This window comes from Dama dama, chromosome 11 (assembly GCF_033118175.1).
Source record: "Dama dama isolate Ldn47 chromosome 11, ASM3311817v1, whole genome shotgun sequence".
NCBI lineage: Eukaryota > Metazoa > Chordata > Mammalia > Artiodactyla > Cervidae > Dama > Dama dama.
The window spans coordinates 71,103,099-71,127,736 of NC_083691.1; the positions used below are offsets into that span (position 1 = coordinate 71,103,099).

Genomic DNA, 24,638 nt, shown 5'->3' on the forward strand with positions numbered 1-24,638 from the left:
GGTTTCTCAAACGTGTTCAGCCATAGTTTAAGTGGGTGGGGGAATATAAACAGACAGCATTAAAGAGAAATTACCCTAAACATAAATACCCTGGGAGAATTCAGAATTAAGATTACAAATGAGAAAATTACACAGGCTTACCCTCTAACACATTTTATCTCCATTGTATCTAAGAATGTAAAATCCGCTTCTCTTTTGGCCTTCTCAAGACAATACAGTATTCTTTAATTCTTAAATTTATTAATTAAGTTTCCTTCCCTGTGTAAACATAATCTTCTAAATGGGTATTTATAATTTTACCTTTTAGAAACAATCAGCTATTACTGTTGTGCTTCCAATACTCTAATCATCACCATGGGAAGTATTTTATATTGTGATAATTTGAACCAATATCTCTTTCAGAGGCTTCCTGGTGTCAACTAGCTTCTTTAAGAAATAGACCCTAGGGTTTATAGCTAAAGTTATAATCAGTAAACCTATAATTTCCATTCCACTGTAGACATCCTGATTTCAGGTTTAAACTTAGGGCTGCTTCTTGAAGAGAATCTTAATTTGCTAACTGGTTTCTTGTAACCTGGTCAAAACAAATTGAACATTGTAATTCATGAGTGACTGTCCCATCCACTTCTTTCATCCTCACCTCCCATACTCCTCATACCCTTACTGATATTGTATTAGTATGAAAAGCATTACCACTGCTGTCCGAATTTGGAACAGTTGCCAGGGAAAGCATTTACATTATTCACAGGAGATAACCAATATTTTTTCCATCAATATTTATTCAACAAGTGCAGGGAGATTTGCAGCTGCCTAGCACATGAAGGATGGTGCTAGAGCACACACCTCTCTCTGATCCAGTCACAGAGGTGACCAAGCTACAGAAAATACTTTGATTTTAAAATCAGTGTGTATCTATGGCCCTTACTGTCCCTTTGAGTGTTCAATAAGACTCAGCAACATATGAGCATTGTGAAAAATATCAGTATCATAAATATCATAATCACCATATCATAAATTTACCATAAAATAGATGTACTATAATAACATTATATTATTATATAATAATATATTAGAATACTTCTGAGCCTCCCATCACTGGTCAACATGCTTATTTAGTGATTCTGTTTCTCCTCTAGTCTGTGTGTGTTTTTTCTAATCTATCCATATTTTGTATCTAATTTTTTGTGACCTACGGGTTTCATGTATAACATAGCTGCCCGAGCCTAGACTTGCTTTCTGCAGATCAACCAGGGACCAAAACAAAGACTCAGGTGAGAAGTTCATTGTGAGAGTTCTTGAATAAATCATATGTGAATGAACACACTCATGAATCAACTAAAAGTTTTTCCTCAGTGATACTTTCCTTAGAAGATGATTTGATTGATCACATTTATAAGAAATGAATTCTGAATGGGATTATAAATTTCAATTAATGACGTATAATTAATAGCCTTGACCTACTTAACCAATGCTATGGAAATGCCCAAGTTTTTCATAGATTAATGGCATTTATATTCTATTTATGGATTTTTCCCGCCTCAGTACTCTATTGCCAGCCCATCTCCCAACCCTTTTTTCCTTCTGAAATAGAATTTTCTCAAGAGCCTAGCCTGCTCTGTTTTCCTCCTCAAAGGTTCAGTTCAGTTTCAGTTCAGTCGCTCAGTCGTGTCCGACTCTTTGCGACCCCATGAATCGCAGCATGCCAGGCCTCCCTGTCCATCACCAACTCCTGGAGTTCACTGAAACTCATGTCCATTGAGTTGGTCATGCCATCCAGTCATCTCATCCTTTGTCATCCCCTTCTCCTCCTGCCCCCAATCCCTCCCAGCATCAGGGTCTTTTCCAATGAGTCAACTCTTTGCATGAGGTGGCCAAAGTATTGGAGTTTTAGCTTCAGCATCAGTCCTTCCAATGAACACCCAGGACTGATCTCCTTTAGGATGGACTGGTTGGCTCTCCTTGCAGTCCAAGGGACTCTCAAGAGTCTTCTCCAACACCACAGTTCAAAAGCATCAATTTTTCGGCACTGAGCCTTCTTCACAGTCCAACTCTCACATCCATACGTGACCACTGGAAAAACCATAGCCTTGACTAGACGGACCTTTGTTGGCAAACTGAGGTCTCTGCTTTTTAATATGCTGTCCAGGTTGGTCATAACTTTCCTTCCAAGGAGTAAGCGTCTTTTAATTTCATCGCTACAATCACCATCTGCAGTGATTTTGGAGTCTGGAAAAATAAAGTCTGACACTGCTTCCACCGTTTCCCCATCTATTTCCCATGAAGTGATGGGACCAGATGCCATGATCTTAGTTTTCTGAATGTTGAGCTTTAAGCCAACTTTTTCACTCTCCTCTTTCACTTTCATCAAGAGGCTTTTTAGTTCCTCTTCACTTTCTGCCATAAGGGTGGTGTCATCTGCATATGTGAGGTTATTGACATTTCTCCTGGCAGTCTTGATTCCAGCTTGTGCTTCTTCCAGCCCAGCATTTCTCATGATGTACTGCTCTGCATATAAGTTAAATAAGCAGGGTGACAATATGCAGCTTTGACGAATCCTCAAAGGTATTCCTACTTTAATATTGACTCGTTATGGACCTAAAAAAACACTAGTAGTAAATATTCTAATAGGACTGTTAACTTTTGTTTGTTATTTAAGTGAAGTGAAGTGGCTCAGTCGTGTCAGACTTCTCCAGGCAAGAATACTGGAGTGGATTGCCGTTTCCTTCTCCAGGGGATCTTCCTGACTCAGGGATCAACCCGGGTCTCCTGCACTATAGGCAGACGCTTTAACTTCTGAGCCACCAGGGAAGCCAGCTCTAAGGCACTGTCAAAAGACAGAGGAGTGGGTGGTTCCCCAGTTTAGCAGTAAATTAGATGATCTGAAAAAACATGTATGGACAGCATGAATTGTGTCAGTAATTCCTTAAAAGTGTCGATGTAATAGATATGGTCTAAAGGCTTTACTCTAAATTCTTTACTCTTTTGTTTATAATTTTTTACAGTGTTCTAATTTCATCATATAATTATAGCACCACTGAGCACAAAGAGATGAAATTTATATAATTATTATATTCTGTTTTTTTAATCTTCTATTTTGATCATACTGGCTGGTTAATATAAGAATATAGCTATACACCTGTAAAATAGCTTACCAGCAGTGACAAAAGCTAGGAGGCTGGATTCTGCTGGCCTTTCAGTGCCTGTGAGCTGTTGAATTAATGTTTATTTATTCGTCACTATATTTAAAAAATCTTGAGTAAGCAGTCTAGTATATACTTTTGAACTATACATTGATTGGTGAATGTCAGAGATCTATTGTAGTTCTTCAGTTAATATGTATGGCTCTCAATATGATTTCAATGACAAGCCATTTAAAAATATGTATGCTTTAAAATTTTTTCTAGTTTCTATGAAAGTTCACACCAGTATCTTTATTTTGAGGGTAATGATTATTAATGTTGACCACACTGTAGGATTGAGTGGGTGTAGGAGCCAGATTATTTGGTCTTTGTGAACAGTATTGTTAAGAGCAAGGGCCTTGAAGAGACCATTTGGGTTTGAAACTTGTCTCCTTAGTTTCAGACCATGAGTTCAGTGTCCTCATCTGTAAGACAAAGACTTCATTTCTTTGTGTGGCCAGAATCATCATGTGGTATAGTTAGTTCCTCAGACTTTGTCATCTAATGAATTCTGGGGCAGGGAGCCTGTTCCTCTATCTCAGCGGGTTGTCCTGAGAATTAAATGAGTGAAGTGCCTAAAATATTGTCTGATTAAGTATTCTATAAGTGTTTTCTATCATTATCCTTTGGGTAAAACTGGTTTTATTAATGACTTGGACACCTGAAAAATTAATAGTATATTCTGGTTCTAATTTTAATGATAGGTAATGATTTTTTCCCACAACTACTACTGGTTACTGGCACTTGTTCTAATACAAAAACTTTCCAACAGGCTAAATTAGCCTCTTTAATCCTAGAAAAATACTGTATTGCATTGCTACACTAAGCTATATTGGAGCCTGAGGTGAAAGGGACAATGAATAATTCCGATCCTATGGTTCTTTAAAAGTTCAGCAATTTGTTTATCATAGATGTTTTTGCATTTTAAAAAATACTGCATTGAAATATTATATTATCTGTCTTGATCACTGAGTTTTTAGCATCCTTCCCTCCCATCCCCAACCCACCTTATGTTTTGCATCCAAGATGAATGTCTCATTCACCTCACCCGTTTCAGCCTAGTTCTGGCCCTGATGTCCTAGCTTCATGAAACAGTTTATGTGTGGTTGGAACATCATTATTCTATTGCTGACTCAGGGTGGAGGCTATCGTAGCCAAATCTAAATCTAAACCCTGGAAACTGGCCCTTAGAATGCCATTCCTACTAGTGCTAAGTCTCATTTTTTTTTTTTCCACTTTCAAGGTAACTTAAAAAAAAATCTCAGTTTATAGAATCCTGAAATTTCAAAGCAAGTTTTGTACTCACTTGAGAACATGGTCAGACGATTTGCTCTTAAGAGTGAAATGAGCACAAAATAAGTGTGGCACCAAATCAGAGTGCCATAGGTCAGCCATGTGAACAATAATTATCCTAAACTCAAGGGAGAAAGATAGTAGGATGGAACAACTCAAGGGGATTTTTTTTTTTTAACCAGTAGTATTAAGAGAAACACAATTAGTCAGATGAGCCACTTTGTGGAAGAAAAGGTATGTCATTACTTATTGATGATGAGATTGATGGTGCTGGCTAAGTACACAGGAACTCAGCCAGTATCCTGTGGGATAATGGGGAGCATGGACTAAAACCACATACGAGTTTGGAAGCAGATAAATGTTGAGTTGTACTCCTGCCTAGTCATCTATTAAGATTAGCTGTGCAGTTTGGACTAGATATGTAAATTCTCTGAGCCTATATTACTAGACTGTCATGAGAAATAAGAGTTTATGTAAGTAGCTAACAATGCATGGGGTACGTAGCAGAAGCTTTTATGAGTGATTCCTGGTGTTATTATAATTCACATTAATATTATGTCAAGCAACATACTAGCTAATCAAGAAATAAGGAGACAGCTCAGTGAATAGGCCTGAAGAGGAGATATGCTCAGTCACTGAGCTGTGTCTTTACGACCCCATGGGCCATAGCCCACCAGACTCCTCTGTAATACTGGAGCAAGTTGCCATTTCCTACTCCAGGGATCTTCCTGAGCCAAGGATAGGACCCGCATCTCTGGCGTCTCCTGCATTGACAGGTGGAATCTTTACCATCATGACACCTGGGAAGTCAAAGAGCAGAATACATGTCCATATAAGCCACCTGAGAGCTGGCCAACCTAGGGTAAGACGTGGCCAGCCCTCTTAATTTCTAAATAAAGCAAGAAAATGGTAAGAAAGGTAAGGAAGCCAAACAGGTAAGAAGCCAGACTTCTGGTTGCTGAAGAATGTAGGGAGCCTTCAGCAAACCAGTAGACAAAGAGAGAGCCGGGCTGACTCAGAAAAATTTTCTCCCAGAGAGGGAAAGGGATTGGGCGCTGGGCTGGCGAGTGCAGAAGATTGAAGGAGAGCTGACATCAGAGCTGTGTGGGCGGAGATGACTGCAGCAAGCCTTTATTACACATAAGCCTCAGCACGTGCTTAGAGTAATAATTTGTAGGCTGGTGCTGTTCATCTTAAGTTGCTGAAAGATACTTACATTCTCTTTTTTTTCTCAAACTAGTGTTTGTTTAAAAAAAACTCTTCTTCCCTCCTCATTCTGAAGTATTATAGTTGTATACTCATTTTGTAGTATAGTTGAGTAAAAAAAAAAAAAAAAAAAAGTATCTTTTAGTGGATTTGGGACTTTCCAGAACCCAGGTGACATTTCAGGGCATCTTCCTGCTCCAAGTCCTTAGAGGAAACGTATCTGGTAGGCAGTGCTTATACAATGTCTAGAAACCTGGCTGAATCATTTAAAAAATTCCACCATATGGATATTTGTTCTAGGATGCACAGTTTAAAAAAAAAATCAATTATTGATCAGTCTTTCATCAAAATGAGTAAGATGAGTATATCTTTCAAGTATATTCTCCAGGGGTTGATATCTCAGATGGTAAAGAATCTACTTGCAGTGTAGGAGAACCAGGTCTGATGCCTGGCTCAGATAGATCCCCTGGAGTAGGAAATGGCAACCCACTTCAGTATTCTTGCCTAAAAAATTCCATGGACACAGGAGCCTGGCAGGCTACAATCCATAGGGTCTTAAAGAGTCAGAACACGACTGAGCGACTAATACATCTTTCAATAACATAAACATAGGTTTAAATGGATCTGCTTAAGGAGGGAACATGTGAGAAATTACATGACTTCATCTTTTTTTTTCCTTAGCAAATAATGAATTTTCCAAGCAATCAAGAAATTTAAGCATACTGTCATCCTTCAAAGTGAGGAGATTCCATTCCTATTTCTCCCCCATAAATGTGAAGCATTTCCCCTCTTCCATTCATGGGCCACCTGAGACACTTGGATCCAGAATTTGTTTAATCCTCCACACCAAAGTCAGTTTTCCTTGGGTTATGTGTGAGTTTGGTCTTTGTATTTTTTATTTTAGTGAATTTTTCTTGGCAAAAGTGCTACTCTGCCTGGGAACTGATTGAGCTTCCGTAGAGCCAATATGTTTCTCAGTTCTCCAATTTAAATGCTGCCAAAAATTTCCTAACATGTGCCATGAGAAATTCAGCAGCACATAAAACCCCATTCATTAAATAAACAGTTAACTAAGCAACCCTTGGCAAAAGCCACAACCCATCTGACATTTGAAGCACTCGGGATCTTCCAAAGGAAATAATTAAAGAAGGCGTTAAGAAGAAATACCCCCATACTTAGCAGTCATAATTGAAAAAAATCACTGTTCCCAACCTGGGGTCTGTATACTTTTTTTTTTTTTTTTAGCGTGCAGTTTATTTCATTTATTTATTTATTTTCATTAGTTCGAGGCTAATTACTTTACAATATTGTAGTGGTTTTTGTCATACATTGACTTGAATTACGCAGAACAGAAAAAGAGACACAAATGTATACTTTTTAGTGTCTTTAAAATTAGAAATGAAGAGTGATTGCATATGCTTAATATTTCAATACACCCGGAAAAGGTTACATACTTACTCATGCTTGCTGCTGCTGCTAAGTCGCTTCAGTGGTGTCCGACTCTGTGCGACCGCATAGACGGCAGCCCACCGGGCTCCCCCATCCCTGGGACTCTCCAGGCAAGAACACTGGAGTGGGTTGCCATTTCCTTCTCCACTACTCATGCTTAGCGCAAGCTAAATAAAATAACTATTTGCATAGGCTATCATTTGATCAATTTAGTGGGATTACAGAGGCTGGCATGTTTTTCATTGACAATTTTTTTTTAAAAATCAAACATTTCCTAATAAATACTATTTGTTTAGTAGAGGAAAGCTCTCAAAATGTATATTCATGGGAGATAAGAAATAGAGGTAGAAATTTGGGAAATATTTATTCTTTTTTCTATATTTTGGCCCAGCCATGTGTATCTTAGTTCTTAGTTCCCTGCCCAGTGGTCGAACATGTGCCCCGGCAGTGGAAATGTGGCGTCTTAACCACTGAACCACCAGGAAAGCCCTGGGAAGTATGCATTAAAATGAGATTTGAGGGTGGTTAATTGCGATTCATGGGGTCGCAAAGAGTCGGACACGACTGAGCAACTGAACTGAACTGAACTGAATTACTTCACAGAATGCTTCTTTGCTTTTTAGAGAAGTAGCACTTATTTTTTTAAATGACAAGCATGCCCCTCTAGAAATTTAAAGTCATAACTTCTAAGATCTTACACGACACCGTACTAGTAACAATAATAGCTACTCTTTATTTACTCAGCGCCCACAACCAAACACTTAGTAGTGAAGTGAAGTGAAATCGCTCAGTTTTGTCCAACTCTGCGACCCCATGGACTGTAGCCTACCAGGCTTCTCCGTTCATGGGATTTTCCAAGCAAGAGTACTGGAGTGGGTTGCCATTTCCTTCTCCACTATGTGCTTAAAGAACACTATAAAATGAGTATTAACCTTGCGTGATAAAGAGGAAAACTACTTTGGAGAGACTAAGGAACTTGCCCAAGACAGTGTAACTTGTTAAGTAGCAGAGCAGGTCTGGAATCTATAGCCATATGAATCTATATCCGTACCTATATATCATGCAATGCATTGCCTTCATCAGATATTGTTAAAATTACGGAAGAGATTTGCACAGAATTTCTCAGGAACAAGTCTACTTTGCATAATCTTTTCATCTCAGGTGCTAAAAACAACAGCTTTGGCTGCCTTAAATGTCAGCTTACTCTGTTTTATTTGAGGTTTCTCAGGTAGGGGTGTGATCAAGAAGTAAAAGCTGGCAGCCAGGGCCAAAAAGGGGACTCATACAACTTGAGTAATCATAAATTAGATGACTAGCTGTTGAAATTCAGGAGGCTTAGTTGAGTCTCACAGTTTTTATTGCCGAAGGGAATTTAACTACCGTAAAAACAGTCCCATGGAAAGAAAACAAAACAAAGAAAAAAGCATATATTCCTGGTTATGGAGACAAGCATTAAGATTCTCCCTTGTCCTCTGCTTACTGGCTCCACACTTTCTAACTGTGTGTCTTTGAACAAGTGGCTTGCTTCTTGAAGAGCGCCACATTAAAGTGGAGTCAGAGGGCGCTTTGCCTTCTCCTGCATTGATACTCATTCACCTGGTCGTCCTCCAAACATCCTTGATAGGCTTACAACACACTCTTCATACCAGAACCTTATGACTGTTGGAAAAGAATTAGTGTGCTTATAACTACATTCACTGTTTCTTTTTTCTGATTTTCTCTCTGGAGTTGTATATCTACCCTCTAGCTAACAAATAATGTAATTTCCTGGCATGAGGCCAGATTCACTGATGTGTTCAACTCAAAATTATTATAATCACTTATGAATAATAACTTTACAAATAAACATAATAACAGGTATGTAATTCTAAGCAAGATGTAATTTCCTCTTACTAGTCAAGTCTCTTTAAGTGAGTTTGAATAAGTAATTTGCCACCAGCTTTGACTTGCTACCTTTTAGAAAGCTTCAATAATTCTGTTACATATATTTATTTTATTGATGCAGAAAACAAGAACCTCTGTATGATACAATATATAAATATTATGAGAATAATTAATGTAAATGGCTTTGTAGGAGGGGCATGAATTATATTAGCATATTATAAAGCTATGATAGTTAAATGAAGTGGAACTGGATTAAGAAAAAATGAAAGAGATCAATAAAACAAATAAAATTCTAGGAATGGAACCTTGTAAATATAAGCATTTAATGTGTAGTAGGTAAGCTGTACAAATCAGCAGAAAGAGAATTATTTAACAGTTGTGCTGGTTCATATAAAGATCTACTATTTGGGTTTGGGGATTCAGTTTGGATTTTCACCTTAAACGAGAAGACAGATATTTGCAAAAAGAAAATGTTATACACAAATGTATAAAATTAAGCAATAACTATTTAAAATGAAAATGCATTTATCAAGTCTCTCTTGATGGAGGACTTTCTAAGCTAAAAAGTGATGAATACAATCAAAAAATGATAGTAGATGGAAATGTTGAAGCTTTGGCGTATCCAAAACACTGGCACGCAATGTCACCGTGAGACAGTGGAGAAAGGACAGACTGTGTATAATAAATGGTATTCAGGAATGCAGTGAACATATACTAAATGGTACATTACATACTAATGGCCACCCCCCTCAGAAAAATGTAAAATTAAACGATAGAGGGAGATTCACTGAGTTCAAGAGGATAGAGATGCAAAAGAGCGTGAGTTGGTTAATCTACACATAACATTTGGTGCCAGGATCTTATTATTATCAGTTTGAAGCTACCATTTTTGGTTGATGGGAAGATAGTTTCCCTTGGTGGGGAACGGGGGGTGGGGGGGGGGGTGGGATGTGTCTACATTCTTCTCATTGAGACTGGCAGACGATTAAAAAAGTCTTTTGGATAAAGCAGACATGCATTGCTCTTATTAGCAGCATCTGCTGGCTTGGAATAGAAGCTTTAAACCCTAATTTACGGTGTGTTACATTCTGCAACCTCATGAAAGACTGAGGTTGAAAATATCTTCATCACTTAGTTGCAAAATAACAGTAAACATTGCAAGTTTATTGTTTCTAGTTAACTTTTTCAGTGTCTTTCTAAATTCCATTAGTAGGGGAAATAACTGCAAGATGTTTTCCCCTCAGGACTTTTATTTTTATATTTGAGCAGCACCTTATTGTGAAGCTAATGCAGTTTTAAAGTTAGAATTGCCTTTAAATCAGTTACGGTTCCCTTTCTGCCATGTTGCTGAGAAGACAGCTGCTCTTCATTTGTAATTGCTCAAGGGCCTCTGATGAGCCTGCGCCTATGGGAGAAATGGTTTGTTGTTCTATTTATTTATTTATTTTTAGCAGAGGTTTTTGAAAGAGCCCTGAACACCGAAGTTGCCAATCGTTGCTCATGATCAGAGCTTAATGCCGACGGGAACAGTCCCTGGGTTTTTCTGAGCCCTCAGTTTGCCTGTGTGAATGCTCAGTCACTCAGTTGCGTCTGACTCTGTGACCCCATGAACTGTAGACCGCTGGGCTCCTCTGTCCTTGGGATTTTCCTGGCAAGAATCCTGGAGTGGGTTACCGTTTCTTCCTCTAGGATACCTCAGTTTACTCATCTGAAATAGAGGATCGATCTAGTTTTCACTTTTTTTTTTTTTTTGAGTCAGCATGTCAAATCTCATATTACTCACTATTGTACTTCATTTTTGATATATACATATATTTTTTTTTCCCAAAGACATTACTGAGTTACTGAATATTTTGAGTAAAGGAGACATGCCTATTTAATGGAACTCTTTCCACATTTAATGGAGTTATTTTGCCACACACCCATATGCCACTAAAAGCTTCATTAAATAGAGCTGTTAACCCAGGGACATCACAGTCTTTTAGGTCCTCTTTTAACTCCTATGGCTAACTTGTACAGATGGCTCCCACTGTCGTCTACCAAATTGAGGTAGTTCACTGATGATGGAATGATGGAAGGACAAAGCAAGAGGATTTTTCTTTTCCTTCTTTTTATGAATAAGATGTATTTGGTGATGCTTATTTGGAACTAAGCAAAAAAAAAAAAAAAAGGTTTCTTTCCTTACATTGCTTAAACAAAATATTTTTTATCTATATTTCATCTAATTTTTTATTTCAATTTAAATAAGTCATATGCCTTTTAAAAATTTTCTTCACCATTCTGTTTTTTATTCTTTCTAATAAAATTCGGGATTTCTTTTTTTTTTTTTTAATTTAGTTTAATATGTTTATTTTTGGCTATGCTGGGTCTTTGTTGCTGTGTGGCCTTTTCTCTAATTGCGGAGAGCAAGGTCTACTCTTTAGTTGCAGTGGCTTCTCTTGTTGTGGGAGCACAGGTTCCAGGTCATGTGGGTTCAGCAGTTGTGGTTCCGAGGTTCTAGAGCACAGGCTCAATAGTTGCGGTGCACAGGCTTAGTTGCTCCTCAACATGTGGTATCTTTCTGGATCAGGGATTAAAACTGTGTCTTCTGCATTGACAGGTAGATTTTTCATATGCCTTTATTGAGAAATGACGTTATTGGAATCTATTTTCATGTTTCATAATTATATTATTATTATTATTATAAAATATTTATTTTGGTGTGAGGAGTTTTGATTTAGTCAAACATTTTATGGGCATATCATCTCTAAATAGGATTAGAAAATGGGAAAAAAAAAAAAAAACAGTAATTCCTACCCCCTCAAACCTGTTTTATCTTTCAAAATGCTTTATGTAACTCTTCTTAAGACTGAGTTTCCTCAATGTGAAGTCCTGTTTTTAAAGAGGTACAGAGCTACTCTGTACAGGGCTTGTACATCTCCTACACTTTCCTTGCCGTCTGCTACCCTTTCTCTGATCCACTCCAAATACACGTGTCCCGGCCCCTGGCTGTGTATCTGCCTCAATGGATGTATTCAGATTTTAGATGAAAACTTCTATGGTGTGACATTCTCAGAAAAGCTAAAATCCTATTAATCCCTTGATCAGTTAAGATCAACAAACATTTTCTTAAAACCTTTTATATTTTAAGCAAGTTCTGTGCTAGGGTTTGGTTATGAGAAAGCAACTAAAGCGTAAGAAACTTGATCTCAGGTAGACGATAGGACAATAATGAGTACAATCATCAAAAAAATGTGATCATCACACCCCTTGCCTTTACTCTATCTTTATAATTATCTCTTCCTGCTGGCAGGAACACTGAGGGGAGCCTGTTTTTTTTTTTTTAATCTTAATTGTAAGGTTTTTTTTTTTTTTTTTTTTTTAAGGGGGGTGCTTTACCCTTCTTTTGGAATGTGCTAAATGTATGGATTATAAGTGCTAAAATTTGTTTTTAGGCCAAGACATTTTGACCCAAGACCTTGAGTAAGACTATTTGTATATTTTAGCTGAGGACTCTCTAATTTCTGAAATTATTAAATACTTGTATTTAATATACAAAATATTTGCATTTAATATGGATTATTATATTAAATATTTATCCTAATATAAATTAAAATTATTTAATGCATATAAATGTATGTATGTTTATTTTGATGTATATGTGGTATATATACATCATATACATCATGGGCTTCCCTTGGGCTTCCATTGTGGCTCAGCTGGTAAAGAATCCGCCTGCAATGCACAAGACCTGGGTTTGATCCCTGGGTTGGCAAAATTCCCTGGAGAAGGAAACAGCTCTCCACTCCAGTATTCTGGCCTAGAGAATTCCATGGGCTGTATAGTCCATGGGGTTGCAAAGAGTTGGACACTATTGAGCAACTTTCACTTTCATACATACATAATGTCTACTTGTCTATTAGAGATGTACAATCTATTTTAATATATGTATATATTTTTTCTGGACATCAGTGATAGCAGATTTAATGTGTATTACATTTAAACACATTTACATTGTGGAATGTATATGCTCTGTGTGTGTATGCATTCACATATAGTTTACACATCACCTATATATGTGTGTGTGTGTGTGTGGCAGATATTTAAGAGAAATTAAACTGCTTTATTCTCAGTGGTCCGAGATTTATTGGACTGAGGGTGTGCAAAGGGAAGTGATTAAACTACATCTTCTTCAATACCTTGCCTAACAAGTACTTATCTGATTAAACTGAAAGTGCAGAGATTGAAACATCATTTCAAAATAATAAATAAGTTAATGTTAGGGATGAAACTTGTGATGCAGTTCATGTCCTTTTCCTAACTGTTTCTTATCTAGGTCTTGGCAAAACAAATAACAGTTTCTCCTTAGTCGCCTGAGTGGTCCTTATACTGTTTGTTCACTTACTGGCTAACTCTTGGTTGTATTTTGAAATGGGCACATTGTTATAAGTAGATGGTGCATGGACAGATCACAGGTAGGAGACAAGAAGAATTAACTTTGGGTGTTGGAAATATTCTTTTTCTTAATAGAGTAAAAATATTAAGTGTGTTTAAAATGAACAAACAAAAAGTAAAACTGAAACAGTCTCAGATTAATTCTTAAACCTCCTGGACTTTTAGAATATATTCAGTCATCCCTATCCATGGGTTCTGTACCCACAGATTCAACTAACCAAAGATGAAAAATATTCAGGGAAAAAAATACCAGAAAGTTCCAAAAATAAAAACTTAAATTTGCCATGCACTGGCAACTATTTACATATCCTTTACATTCTATTAGGTATTATAAGTAGTCTAGAGATGATTTAAAGTATATGGGAGGATGTATATAGGTTATATGCAAATACTATGCCATAAGAGACTTGAACATCTGTGGATTTTGATATGGGGTAAGGGAGGAGTATTCTGGAACCAATCCCCTGCAGCTATTGAAGGAGGACTGTGTGTCTATATATGTATATATACTTATATATATTATATCCTAGAAGACATAACTGTTTAAAAACCACAGTATAGTCATAGAAATAGAGAAATAAGCCCCTCTGCCTATACTGGGCTTGAAGAGACATTTTATAGTCACATGAAAAAAATCCCTCTACTTAATTGTGATATTTGATTCATTTAAAGATATTTTAATCAGGACAAATGAAAGGAGAAGTATTATTTTGTTTTGTTTTTTTTTAGACTAATCCATGTAATCATCCCTTTGCATGGTGGCAAATGGCTATTTGATTGTGAATCTCTTACTTCGCAACTATCAAAAACTAAGTGAAATTTCCTGCTGAGACAAAACAAAGTTTGAAATTAATGTCTTTAGATATTTGAACACAGAGTATTAGACATGGTCATGATGAAAAACATTCAATGAGCTCTGTACCTCTAAACATTTATTGATAAAATTGTATAATGTTCCCTATCTCCTAGGACACTTCTGAGGAGTAAACATAATATGTCCACGCATTTCATAACATGGCCTGGCAGAAAGTAAACCCTCCATAAATCTGAACTGATTCTTCTTGAAGTGGAGATGGTGGTGCTGGTGGCGGTGGTGGTAGTTTGATGCCTAAAACTCCTTTTTATGAGCGGAAGTGAAACTCCCAGGATCATCAGTTTCCTGTGTAAACTTCCTGGCTGAGAAACCCCATCTCTAAAGAAAGCCTTTGGTGTACTTTACAATAGGACTATCAGAATAAAAAAGAAAGCCCTAATCTGCTTTAATCTCTTTGATCCTGCTGGTTACAACTCTATTAATTGCTTTAATGCACTGACCAGTCATCTACCATGTGTCTTATTAACTGTTACTCTTGTTATTACACTTAGATTGTACAACTCCATTAATTCAATGTAAGAATGATAATACTCTTATTCATAATGATAACAACCACATAAATAAGAGCAGCTACTATTTATTTTAGTACTTGCTCTGTGCCAGGCCCTGTTCTTAGCACATTAATTGAGCTACTATTCATTTTTTACAATAACCCTAATGTGGTAGATATTATTATACCATTTTACAGATAATATTGAGTCTCTTAACGGTTGAAGAGCTTCCATAAAGTTACAAGATTGCAAGAAGGTGGGCTGGAATTCTGTCTGAAATCTGACTTGAGAATCAGATTCTTAAACTGCACTTGTGATTGTTTCTAAAATTTAAAGAGAGAAAACAAAACTTAGATTAAAAGGAGTCATGCTTGTTCTTTCAAAGAGGGCTCTGTCAGAGTCTAGATCTCTGCATAGAACTTTGACTCTGACTATAGTGCTCATTTCACAACCCCTACTACTCTGATAGTTAACATATGAAAAGCCTTGATCAATGCCTGTTAATTAATTTGAGCCCCATTAAGATTTTTAAACTAAAACATATTTATAACAACAACAGCAAAAGTATAATTTGAGTGGCAAACATATTTTACTGATCTGCTTATTTCATGCACATATCCTCATGTGGAAAGAGATTTATGTATCAGCCAATATTTTCAACATCATCTGTACAAACATTAGATAGAATTCTTGAGGCATGTCTGTGTACCTAAAGATGTAGTGAACATTCTCTTTACTAATGGATTAGAGTTTGACCAACCTAGACAGCATATTAAAAAGCAGAGACATTACTTTGCCAACAAAGGTCCATCTAGTCAAAGCTGTGGTTTTTCCAGTAGTCATGTATGTATGTGAGAGTTGGACTATAAAGAAAGCTGAGCACCGAAGAATTGGTGCTTTGGAACTGTGGTGTTGGAGAAGACTCTTGAGAGTCCCTTGGACCACAAGGAGATCCAACCAGTCCATCCTAAAGGAAATCAGTCCTGAATATCATTGGAAGGACTGATGCTGAAGCTGAAACTCCAATACTTTGGCCACCTGATGAGAAGAACTGACTCACTAGAAAAGACCCTCATGCTGGGAAAGATTGAAGGTGGGAGGAGAAGGGGACAACAGAGGATGAGATGGTTGGATGGCATCACTGACATGATGAATATGAGTTTGAGTAGGCTCTGGGAGTTGGTGATGGACAGGGAGGTCTGGCGTGCTGCAGTCCATGGGGTTGCAAAGAGTCGGACACGACTGAGCGACTGAACTGACTAGAGTTTGATACAGCTCAGAATAGGGAACAATATCTTGGCATCAAAATCACAACCAGGAAATCCAAACAAAGAGAAGGAGCAATGGGGCATCTTTTACCTCTGCCCCAAATTGCAGAGACTGAGGGAAAAATGCTCAAAGATTTATGGATTTGACATTCCCTTCCTTTGTGGGGGTCTGATTTATAAATTAAGAAACTGAGACAGAGAGAGGTTAGGCAGCCTGACTTAAGTAAAAGCTTTATGCTTAAACTGAGTCTATCCAGACTACCAAATTTTCGTCTTTTAGCCCATTTATTTTCCCTGCCTTTTTAAGATTATTATCAAGATCAAATAAAATATTCAGTGACTGTCCACCTCAAATTTCAAGCCTAAACATAAAAACACAAATGTATTACTCTTATTCTTGCTTATTTCTGAGTGACATTTTAAAAATTCTAACAAATGTTGGAAGAAAGTAAAAAGATCATCTCATAGCAATGTATGGAAATTATGTGGCAGCTAAAGCAAACTATAAATATGTCTCTATTTCTTTGGGGCTTATGTTATCATTTCATGAAGCAGGGACGTGAAATTCAACATTTCAAATTACTCTTCAGAAAAACTTAAGATCAGTATCCCTCCAAAAATATTGATTCTATAAGACGATCCAAATAAGTGTGTAAAAACATCAACAATTTTTAAGAAGATAAAGTGTATGGAGATTTGTTGAAAGTTGAAACTATTAAATGATTACAACTTTAAACATGAATAAGAAAAACATATGAATAATAATTTGTAGATTGAAAACCATACGATCTCAGAAGGAAGCAAAAAAATAAAAGATTTGGAATGCTTACTGGCTACTCATTATTATTATAGCTGAACTATATTCAGTGCATTTTAAGAGTAAGTCTAACCTTAGAAAAGTATAGTGCTTATGAAATTTGGGTCAGATGAAGCAGTTGTATAGATCTGAGAGTCATCAGCCTGCCTATCCAATATCACTCTTCTGTCTTCTAGAGTTGCCTTTCAAAATATGTGAAATGAGAAGGAAAAAAAAGAATTGTGCTCAAGATAGTTCTTCTAGAAAAATTATTTCACTACTGGAGAATTTTAACTCAGGTGTTTTTACTATGAAAGTAGTTTCTACCCCATAAAATTAGTTTGAAGGTGATAGGTCAGCTTACCATTTGTAACTGAACGTGTATGTAAGTTTTCACATTTTTCAAGGGAAATTGGCTAAAAATTATAGCTAGGTTATGATATGGGTCCATAATACCACATTCTGTTATTTTTTAACTATAGTTGTAAATATTGTTATTAATAATATGTGAAGTAGGTTTTAAAAAATGAAGAAAGAATATTATTCAACTCTCAGCAAGTGTTTATTGAATATCTGCTCCATGCCAACCACTGATCTTGTTGCTGATCAGTGGTTTTTGCCTGCATTGAGCAGACAATCTGGTGGAGATTTATTTTCCCATTTTGGGTGGGAGGGCATAGTGCATGGCTATCCCTAAGTATTATGATCTAGGGAATCCTAACGTTTCTTCTCCATCTCCCTGAACCTTCCTGAATCACCAGGGCACCCAATTCACTCATGAGATTTTAAGTCTCTCACTGAAATTCTCACCTAGAATTGCCCTAACCCTACATTTTTTCAACTTTCTGGAAGCTGATGTATGGGACTCATGAAACAATATACCCCACTTACACACACTTGCTCATGTCAAAAACATCCAATTCCATTGCTATAATTCTATTTTATGGTGATGTGTTAGCATTGATCAGTATTATCATCTGCATCATTTGGGTCAGAAAATACTCATTCCTGATTAATGTCAGTAGAATCTCCACATATTAAAATATAAATCATCAGGAAAAATGATCAAAAAATAGGCTTAGGTAGCTTGAAAATCACGATGAGAGGTGATAAAACTTAGAAAATCTGCCATGGAAAGCATTTTATCCAATTTTAAAGACTCCCTTGTGGCTCAGCTGTTAAAGAATCTGCCTGCAGTGCAGAAGACCTAGGTTTGATCCCTGGGTTGGGAAGATCCCTGGAAAAGGGAAAGGCTGCCCACTCAAGTATGCTGGCCTGGATAATTCCATGGACTGTATAGTCCATGGGGTCATGAAGAGTCAGACACGACTGAGTAACATTTACTTTCACTTTTAAAGATTCTCAGAGAAATCAACCTTATATCAACTTTCCCGAGGGTTAATAAATAGTTCTTTCTCTTTTCAAGGAAGTATATTAAGAATTAATCTAATTCCTTTTCATTATAGCTTTAGTTCATTTCTCTTTTGCTGTCAATGTGCTGTGCTTAGTCATTCAGTCGTGTCCAACTCTTTGCAACCCCATGGACTATAACCCACCAGGCTCCTCTGTCCATGGGGTTTCTCCAGACAAGAATACTGGAGTGGGTTGCCATGCCCTCCTCTAGAGGATCTTCCCAACCCAGGGATTGAACCCAGGTCTCCTGCATTGCAGGCGGATTTTTGTCAATAGTTGTTTATTAAACCTTTATACATAGATGTTCAAGGAATAAGGGATATGGTATTCTTTATAATAATCCTTCTTCAAGATAAAGATAAACTGAAACACCAGGAGTAGCATTGAAATGTATGATATATTTAGTTGGCATAATTCATCTAAAATATACCAATTATATAAGTGTGCTTAATTTCTGAACATTTTCTCATAATAAATTAGAACTCATATCTTTATGTCTACTGGATGATAATAAAGAGATGATGATATTTATTATCATACAGTTTGATGTGGTTGATATTATTGAGATCTTACAATGTGCTTGGCATTGGATTGATCCCTTTTAGGTAGATTTTATCACATGCATTTTCTTCTTTAATTATTTTAACCATCTTGAAAAGTGTTGGGGCTTTCAAGGTGGCGCTAGTGGTAAAGAACCTGCCTGCCAACGCAGGAGACATAAGAGGCACGGGTTTGATCCCTGGGTCGGGAAGAACCCACACCAGTATTCTTGCCTGGAGAATCGTATGTCCAGAGGAGCCTGGTGGGCCTGGAAGGCTACAGTCCATGGGGTCACAAAGAGTCGGACACGACCGAGTGACTAAGCATGCTCGTAAAGTATTATCTCTCTATAAACAAGTCTTGGAGATCATACTCAGGGAGTCTGAAACCAGAACTTGCACTCTTACTCTGAAAAGTGAAGTGTTCATTAACAAATCCTATCAGGAAATTCATCAGCCGCATTATTGGCTCAATTACCATGGGTTTGGAAGAAATAACAGCTGTCTTGACCTGGTTAACTTTATAGCATTTATTAGACACAGGCTTATTTATTCTGTTTTACAAGTTTATTTTTATACATGAATAAATGAATTTAGAAACTGACAGTGTTGGCTGCTGTGAAATTTCAAGGGTCTTTGTAAATTGTAATTAGTTATCTGCACATAAATAACTAATTTATCCTTAAGTCAGTATGACTTACATCTTTTGGAAACGTAATTGTCCATGTTATGGATTTTGTAGAGAAAGGATGTGAACCTCTCTTTATTCTTATGTCGAAATAGCTACAAATTTATTATGGTGATGTGATAGCAGCTGCATGATGTCCTGAGCCATTCGGGTGGATTTGTCCAAAGTGCTGTTTGGAGTCCCAGAAAAGCACTGGGACTATTAACAAACAATGAGAACTACCCCACCACTATGGTGAAGTGCCTTTGGAAATGAGGGTATAAGGCAAACTTTGTTCCATATCCGTATATATTAAGAGTGAAATGGAGTATTGGTTATACAGACTGAATGGATTTAGGGAAAACAGCAAGTTCCAGAGTTAACTAACATTATTCAAACAGTTATTAATGCAGTGCAGGGCAAGAGAGAACTTCTGGATCTTAGTCATATTTTATGATTTTTCTGAGAAAATTTAAGATGTTTTCTATCTCAATTGTGATTTTACAAAGTTAATATATACCATGGATATATAGACCATAGAAGTGATCCTATGTTTTAGGGGACTGGCATTTGAAAGTATTTAATTTCAAATGTTTCAGTGATGGTAAAACTGAAAAACCTCAGTATTTATATATAATAAACAAAGCATAATAGCCAACTAATAAAAGCAAACACTTTAAGTGCAAGTCTACACATGCTTGAAATAATGAAATTTCTATACAGATTTATTCAAGTTATTTGAGTTAGCTACAGAGACTTTGTGTGAGTGTTGTACATACATACTTTGAATGAAATTAGGTTAGAATAGTTCAATGAATTGATACCTGGATTTTATTTGGCTGAAAAAAACTATCTTGTACATCAAAAGGCAGTAAACATTGTATGTCTTTTCATGCTCTACTTGGAAGTTACATGAACTGATAACAAGTTTGAAATATTCAAATACGGGCACAGTGTCTCACTATTACCCTCTCCCTACAGGTTGTGTATAAAAATAATGATGTAAGGCTGGAATTATCTCGACTTGCCAAGCAAGGTGACCCAAAGATGAAGATCCATGGAGTGGTGGCATTTAAATGTGAGAATGTTGCAACTTTGGACCCAATCACCTTTGAAACCCCAGAATCCTTCATCTCTTTGCCTAAATGGAATGCAAAGAAAACAGGCTCCATATCCTTTGATTTCCGTACAACGGAGCCAAATGGCCTCATCTTATTTAGTCATGGCAAGCCACGACACCAAAAAGATGCCAAGCACCCACAGATGATAAAGGTAGACTTCTTTGCTATTGAGATGCTGGATGGCCACCTCTACCTCCTCCTGGACATGGGATCAGGTACAATCAAGATCAAAGCCCTGCAGAAAAAGGTGAATGATGGAGAATGGTATCATGTGGACTTCCAGAGAGATGGACGGTCAGGTAATTGATCATTTTTTATGCTGTTTATCTGTTAGAACACCATTCGTAAGGAATTAAGATCAATTCATATTAAAGAGTTCTTGCATTTCTCTCTTTAGGGGAAAGGAAATTTTTATTATTTCTGTTTCACATCATATAAGAATTAGAATGAGCTAATTAATCGTCATAGTTGGGCATCAAACCCCAAATGCTCAAATGACTTCAAGAACAGCTTCTTAAATGAACATTAAATGGATAATCAAGTGCCAAATCTTGCAAGAAATTTTATCTTGAGTTTGCAAATGACAAAACTCAAGGTTCTTATGTTCCCAATTCTCTCTTATATCATTGGATGTCGGGAGGTGCCTAAAGTGGCAAATGTAAAATCTGGAAAAAAAATCAATGATTCATATATATCAAATCCTTAGTTTAATACAATATATATCAAGTCCTTAGTTTAACACAATATAGTTTTTATCCATGATGGGCCTACGGTATCAAAAACACTTTAATCAATACAGGATTTCAAGGATGCTGGCAAAACTCTGCTGCCTTCCAGATAGCTTCCCTTTCTGATAAAAAGAGGTTTCAAATTCCACCAACAAGAATTTATTTCCTTTTGCTGCACTTATTATTATAATTATTTTTTTTTCTGAAGTCCTAGTGAGGTGGGGGGAAGGAGGGCATGTGGTAGGGAGGCCTGAAGAAATACCGTTTATTTACTCTGAAGTGCGGAACTAGATTAGGGGGCTTAGGGAGTTGAGCAGTGTTAGGTTTATGTGGGCAAGGACCATACAGGCAAAGGAAATAGCATTTAGAAACCCAGAGGTGATGGGGGGGTGGGGAGAGAAACAATTTGTTTCAGGTCTGCAACTGTATATTATGTCTTTCTTCACCCTTTACTTTCATGCTGATTGGACCTCACTTACAAATCAAGTTATTTTCTAATTGAAGATGCTTGAGTTTTAGACTTAGCCACTCTCCTCTCCCTCCCCCAAATCTCTTACTTGGTTTTATACTATACCATCCTCTCTGGATTCTCCACTAGATACCAGTATAAGCTTGGCCTCAGCATTGTTTTATTGGCCTGGATTTCTTTCTTTGCGAAGCATCTTGGGAAGGATTCACTGGATTCCAGTACCAGGGACAGGGACTTAACAGTGATGGAGACTAGGATTCTACGTGTTTGCAAAGTTTTCTTAAGGACATGATTTGGTCAGCCACATTCGGAAACCACAGGTCAGATGACACCGAGAGTGCTTCTTTCAGATCCAAGAATCGTGACTGCCATCCCAGGTTGGCAGGGCCTTGCTGAAGTGCTGGGGTGAGCTCCCCTTCTCACTACAGACTTCCATGTCATTGTCTGTTTCTGGCTTCTCTGCAGCAGAGCAGTTTGCTATTTTACAATTATTCATGCCTTCATTTTCTGTTTATCTATCTAGAATATCATATTTACCTTTTTGGAAATATCTTTTTTTTTGTCCACTAAAATAAAGAGATGAAATGTATGAAAATTGGGAGGGAGGCAGAGGTGAGGGTGAAGTGTTGAAGGACGGTCAGAAGCCATTGCTCTGATCCCCAGGAATTGTACAGACAGTTTCTGATGCATTCTTCTCTGCAAACTTGGTCTCTGTGTTCTTTCATTCCTCTAAAGAAATTCAAAAGGAGAAGAAGCTATTGTTCTGTGTAGTCTGTGCGATGTTGTCATATTCTCCAGCATCTTAGATGATTGAGAGCAAACAGTGAAAAAAGGATTTTTTTGGTCTGTTGTACCATACTGTGCATTACAAATTGGATTCCTCTTTGTTTTTCCGATTTAAGCTGAGAAGAGTTCATTGATATGAATACAGAAATATAGCAATAGGTGGCCACCTGTTGGTTTCCCCCAGCCTATTTCTATCAGAGTTAACAATTAATTTGCTTCTGAAGAACCTTCAGAAAGAAGACTTAAAAGAGGATGGGAACATGACTAATCTTGTGTTTGACATACTAACTTATGGATGCTTTCACTTGACTTAAAATATATCTAGAACTAATTTTGAAGGTAACTTTCAAGAATATATATAATTTTAGTCAGATATTATAACAATTTAAAACATAACTGATCAGATTAGTAGGTATCTTTTGAAAGTTCAAAGGGGCAAAAAAAAAAAAAAAATACTACACTTCAGATCAGTTGTATTTCTTTCACCTAAAATTTTTTCTAGGTATTTTCTAACTGTATGGAAAAGTATGTAGTTAATGTCCAAATTTTTTTAAGTGCAAAATGATATGAAATGGAAAATAAAACCATTCATTATTCATTTGATAATAATGATTTATACCTGGATATTTCTTTCCAGTCTTAAGTGGTGATGCAATCTAATTAGTTTCCCAAGTTCCCTGGATGACCTATTACAATAAGAATCCGATTAATACTTTAATCCTCAAGCCAAGGAAAATCTACTTTTTTTTCTATTTAAGCTCTTTAATTCATCCAGGTTACCAAAATTTTATTAACTGCTCTGTTTATACCCTTATTGGAAAAGGTCAGAGCAGAAAATATCAACTTTAATTTACAAAGTTCAATGCTGAATGAGAAAAAGAAAGATGATGCATTAAGAGAATATTATTTGCAATAAGAAATAAGATAAAAAAAATGGTGGATTTCTGTTAGAATCCAGTGGAAATAGTTAGTATGCTTGATGTTGGTGTTTTGATGCTAAAGTACTTTAATTTGATAATGATTTCAGGTTAGTGAAAGGAAACAAACAATATAAAAGCCAATGTTCATTCACTAAACCAAATTCTGCCTTTACTAAATTGAAGAGAAAAAAAAAGAGAAAGAGCTCATATTATGTTGGCCTAGCTCAAGGGAGTTTAATGTAGTTTTAATAACTGCAGCTGTTAATATTTTATATATATAGTATTTTAATTAAGTTCTATATTTGCACATTGCATTGGTTTGGTATAAAGCAGCTTTTAAAAGATTGAATGACTAGCTGTACTAGCTTTTATTTTACTTAAAGGATATTTCTGAGTTATACTTGGTGAAATACTAAAATTTATAGCTCAGTTAAAACTAAGAAGGGGCTTCCCTGGTGGCTCAGATGGTAAACAATCTGCCTGCAATGCAAAAAAGACCTGGATTTGATCCCTGGGCTGTGTTCCCCTGGAGGAGGGAATGGTGACCCACTCCAGTATTCTTCCCTGGAGAATTCCATGGACAGAGAAGCCTGGTGGGCTACAGTCCATGAGGTCACAAAGAGTCAGACACGGCTGAGCAACACTTTCACTTTTGAAACTAAGAAACATAGTATTTCAAGAAATAATTTGTTTTGCCCACATTTCACATCAGCTATATTCAGAAGCTATATGAAAATTACTCTTAATATAATATGGGAAATGACACTGCTATGACAGGGCAACGTTGGCTGATTTCTGACAGATGGACAATGAAGGTCATAGCTATTGATTTATCTGGGAACCTCTTTGGCTGAATATTTTAAAAGCACTTAATGATCCATATTATCTCTGTTATTAAAATAGAGGAATCCTGGGCCTAGGAATTATTCTTTCTCTTATGACCATACTAAAATTAGTAGGGCCAGCAGTCATGGTCATTAACTTGATGCTAATAATTCTTGGATATCTTGTTCAGAGATTGAGTTAAAACTATATTGGTAGATAGATTGAATTTTTTATATTCCCCAGTTTATAAAGGAAATCCATGTATAACAAGGACTGTCTTATTTATGTTTATATCC

The 24,638-nt window shown here is 36.7% G+C and overlaps 1 protein-coding gene across 1 annotated transcript in view; it reads left to right on the forward strand.

The window, feature by feature from the left end:
• Positions 1-24,638, forward strand: part of NRXN1 (neurexin 1) — a 1,175,743-nt gene that overhangs the window by 496,958 nt on the left and 654,147 nt on the right. The window contains exon 7 of the mRNA XM_061155451.1: positions 20,475-20,913. Coding sequence (XP_061011434.1) covers positions 20,475-20,913 — 439 coding nt within the window. The remainder of the gene's footprint in view (positions 1-20,474; positions 20,914-24,638) is intronic.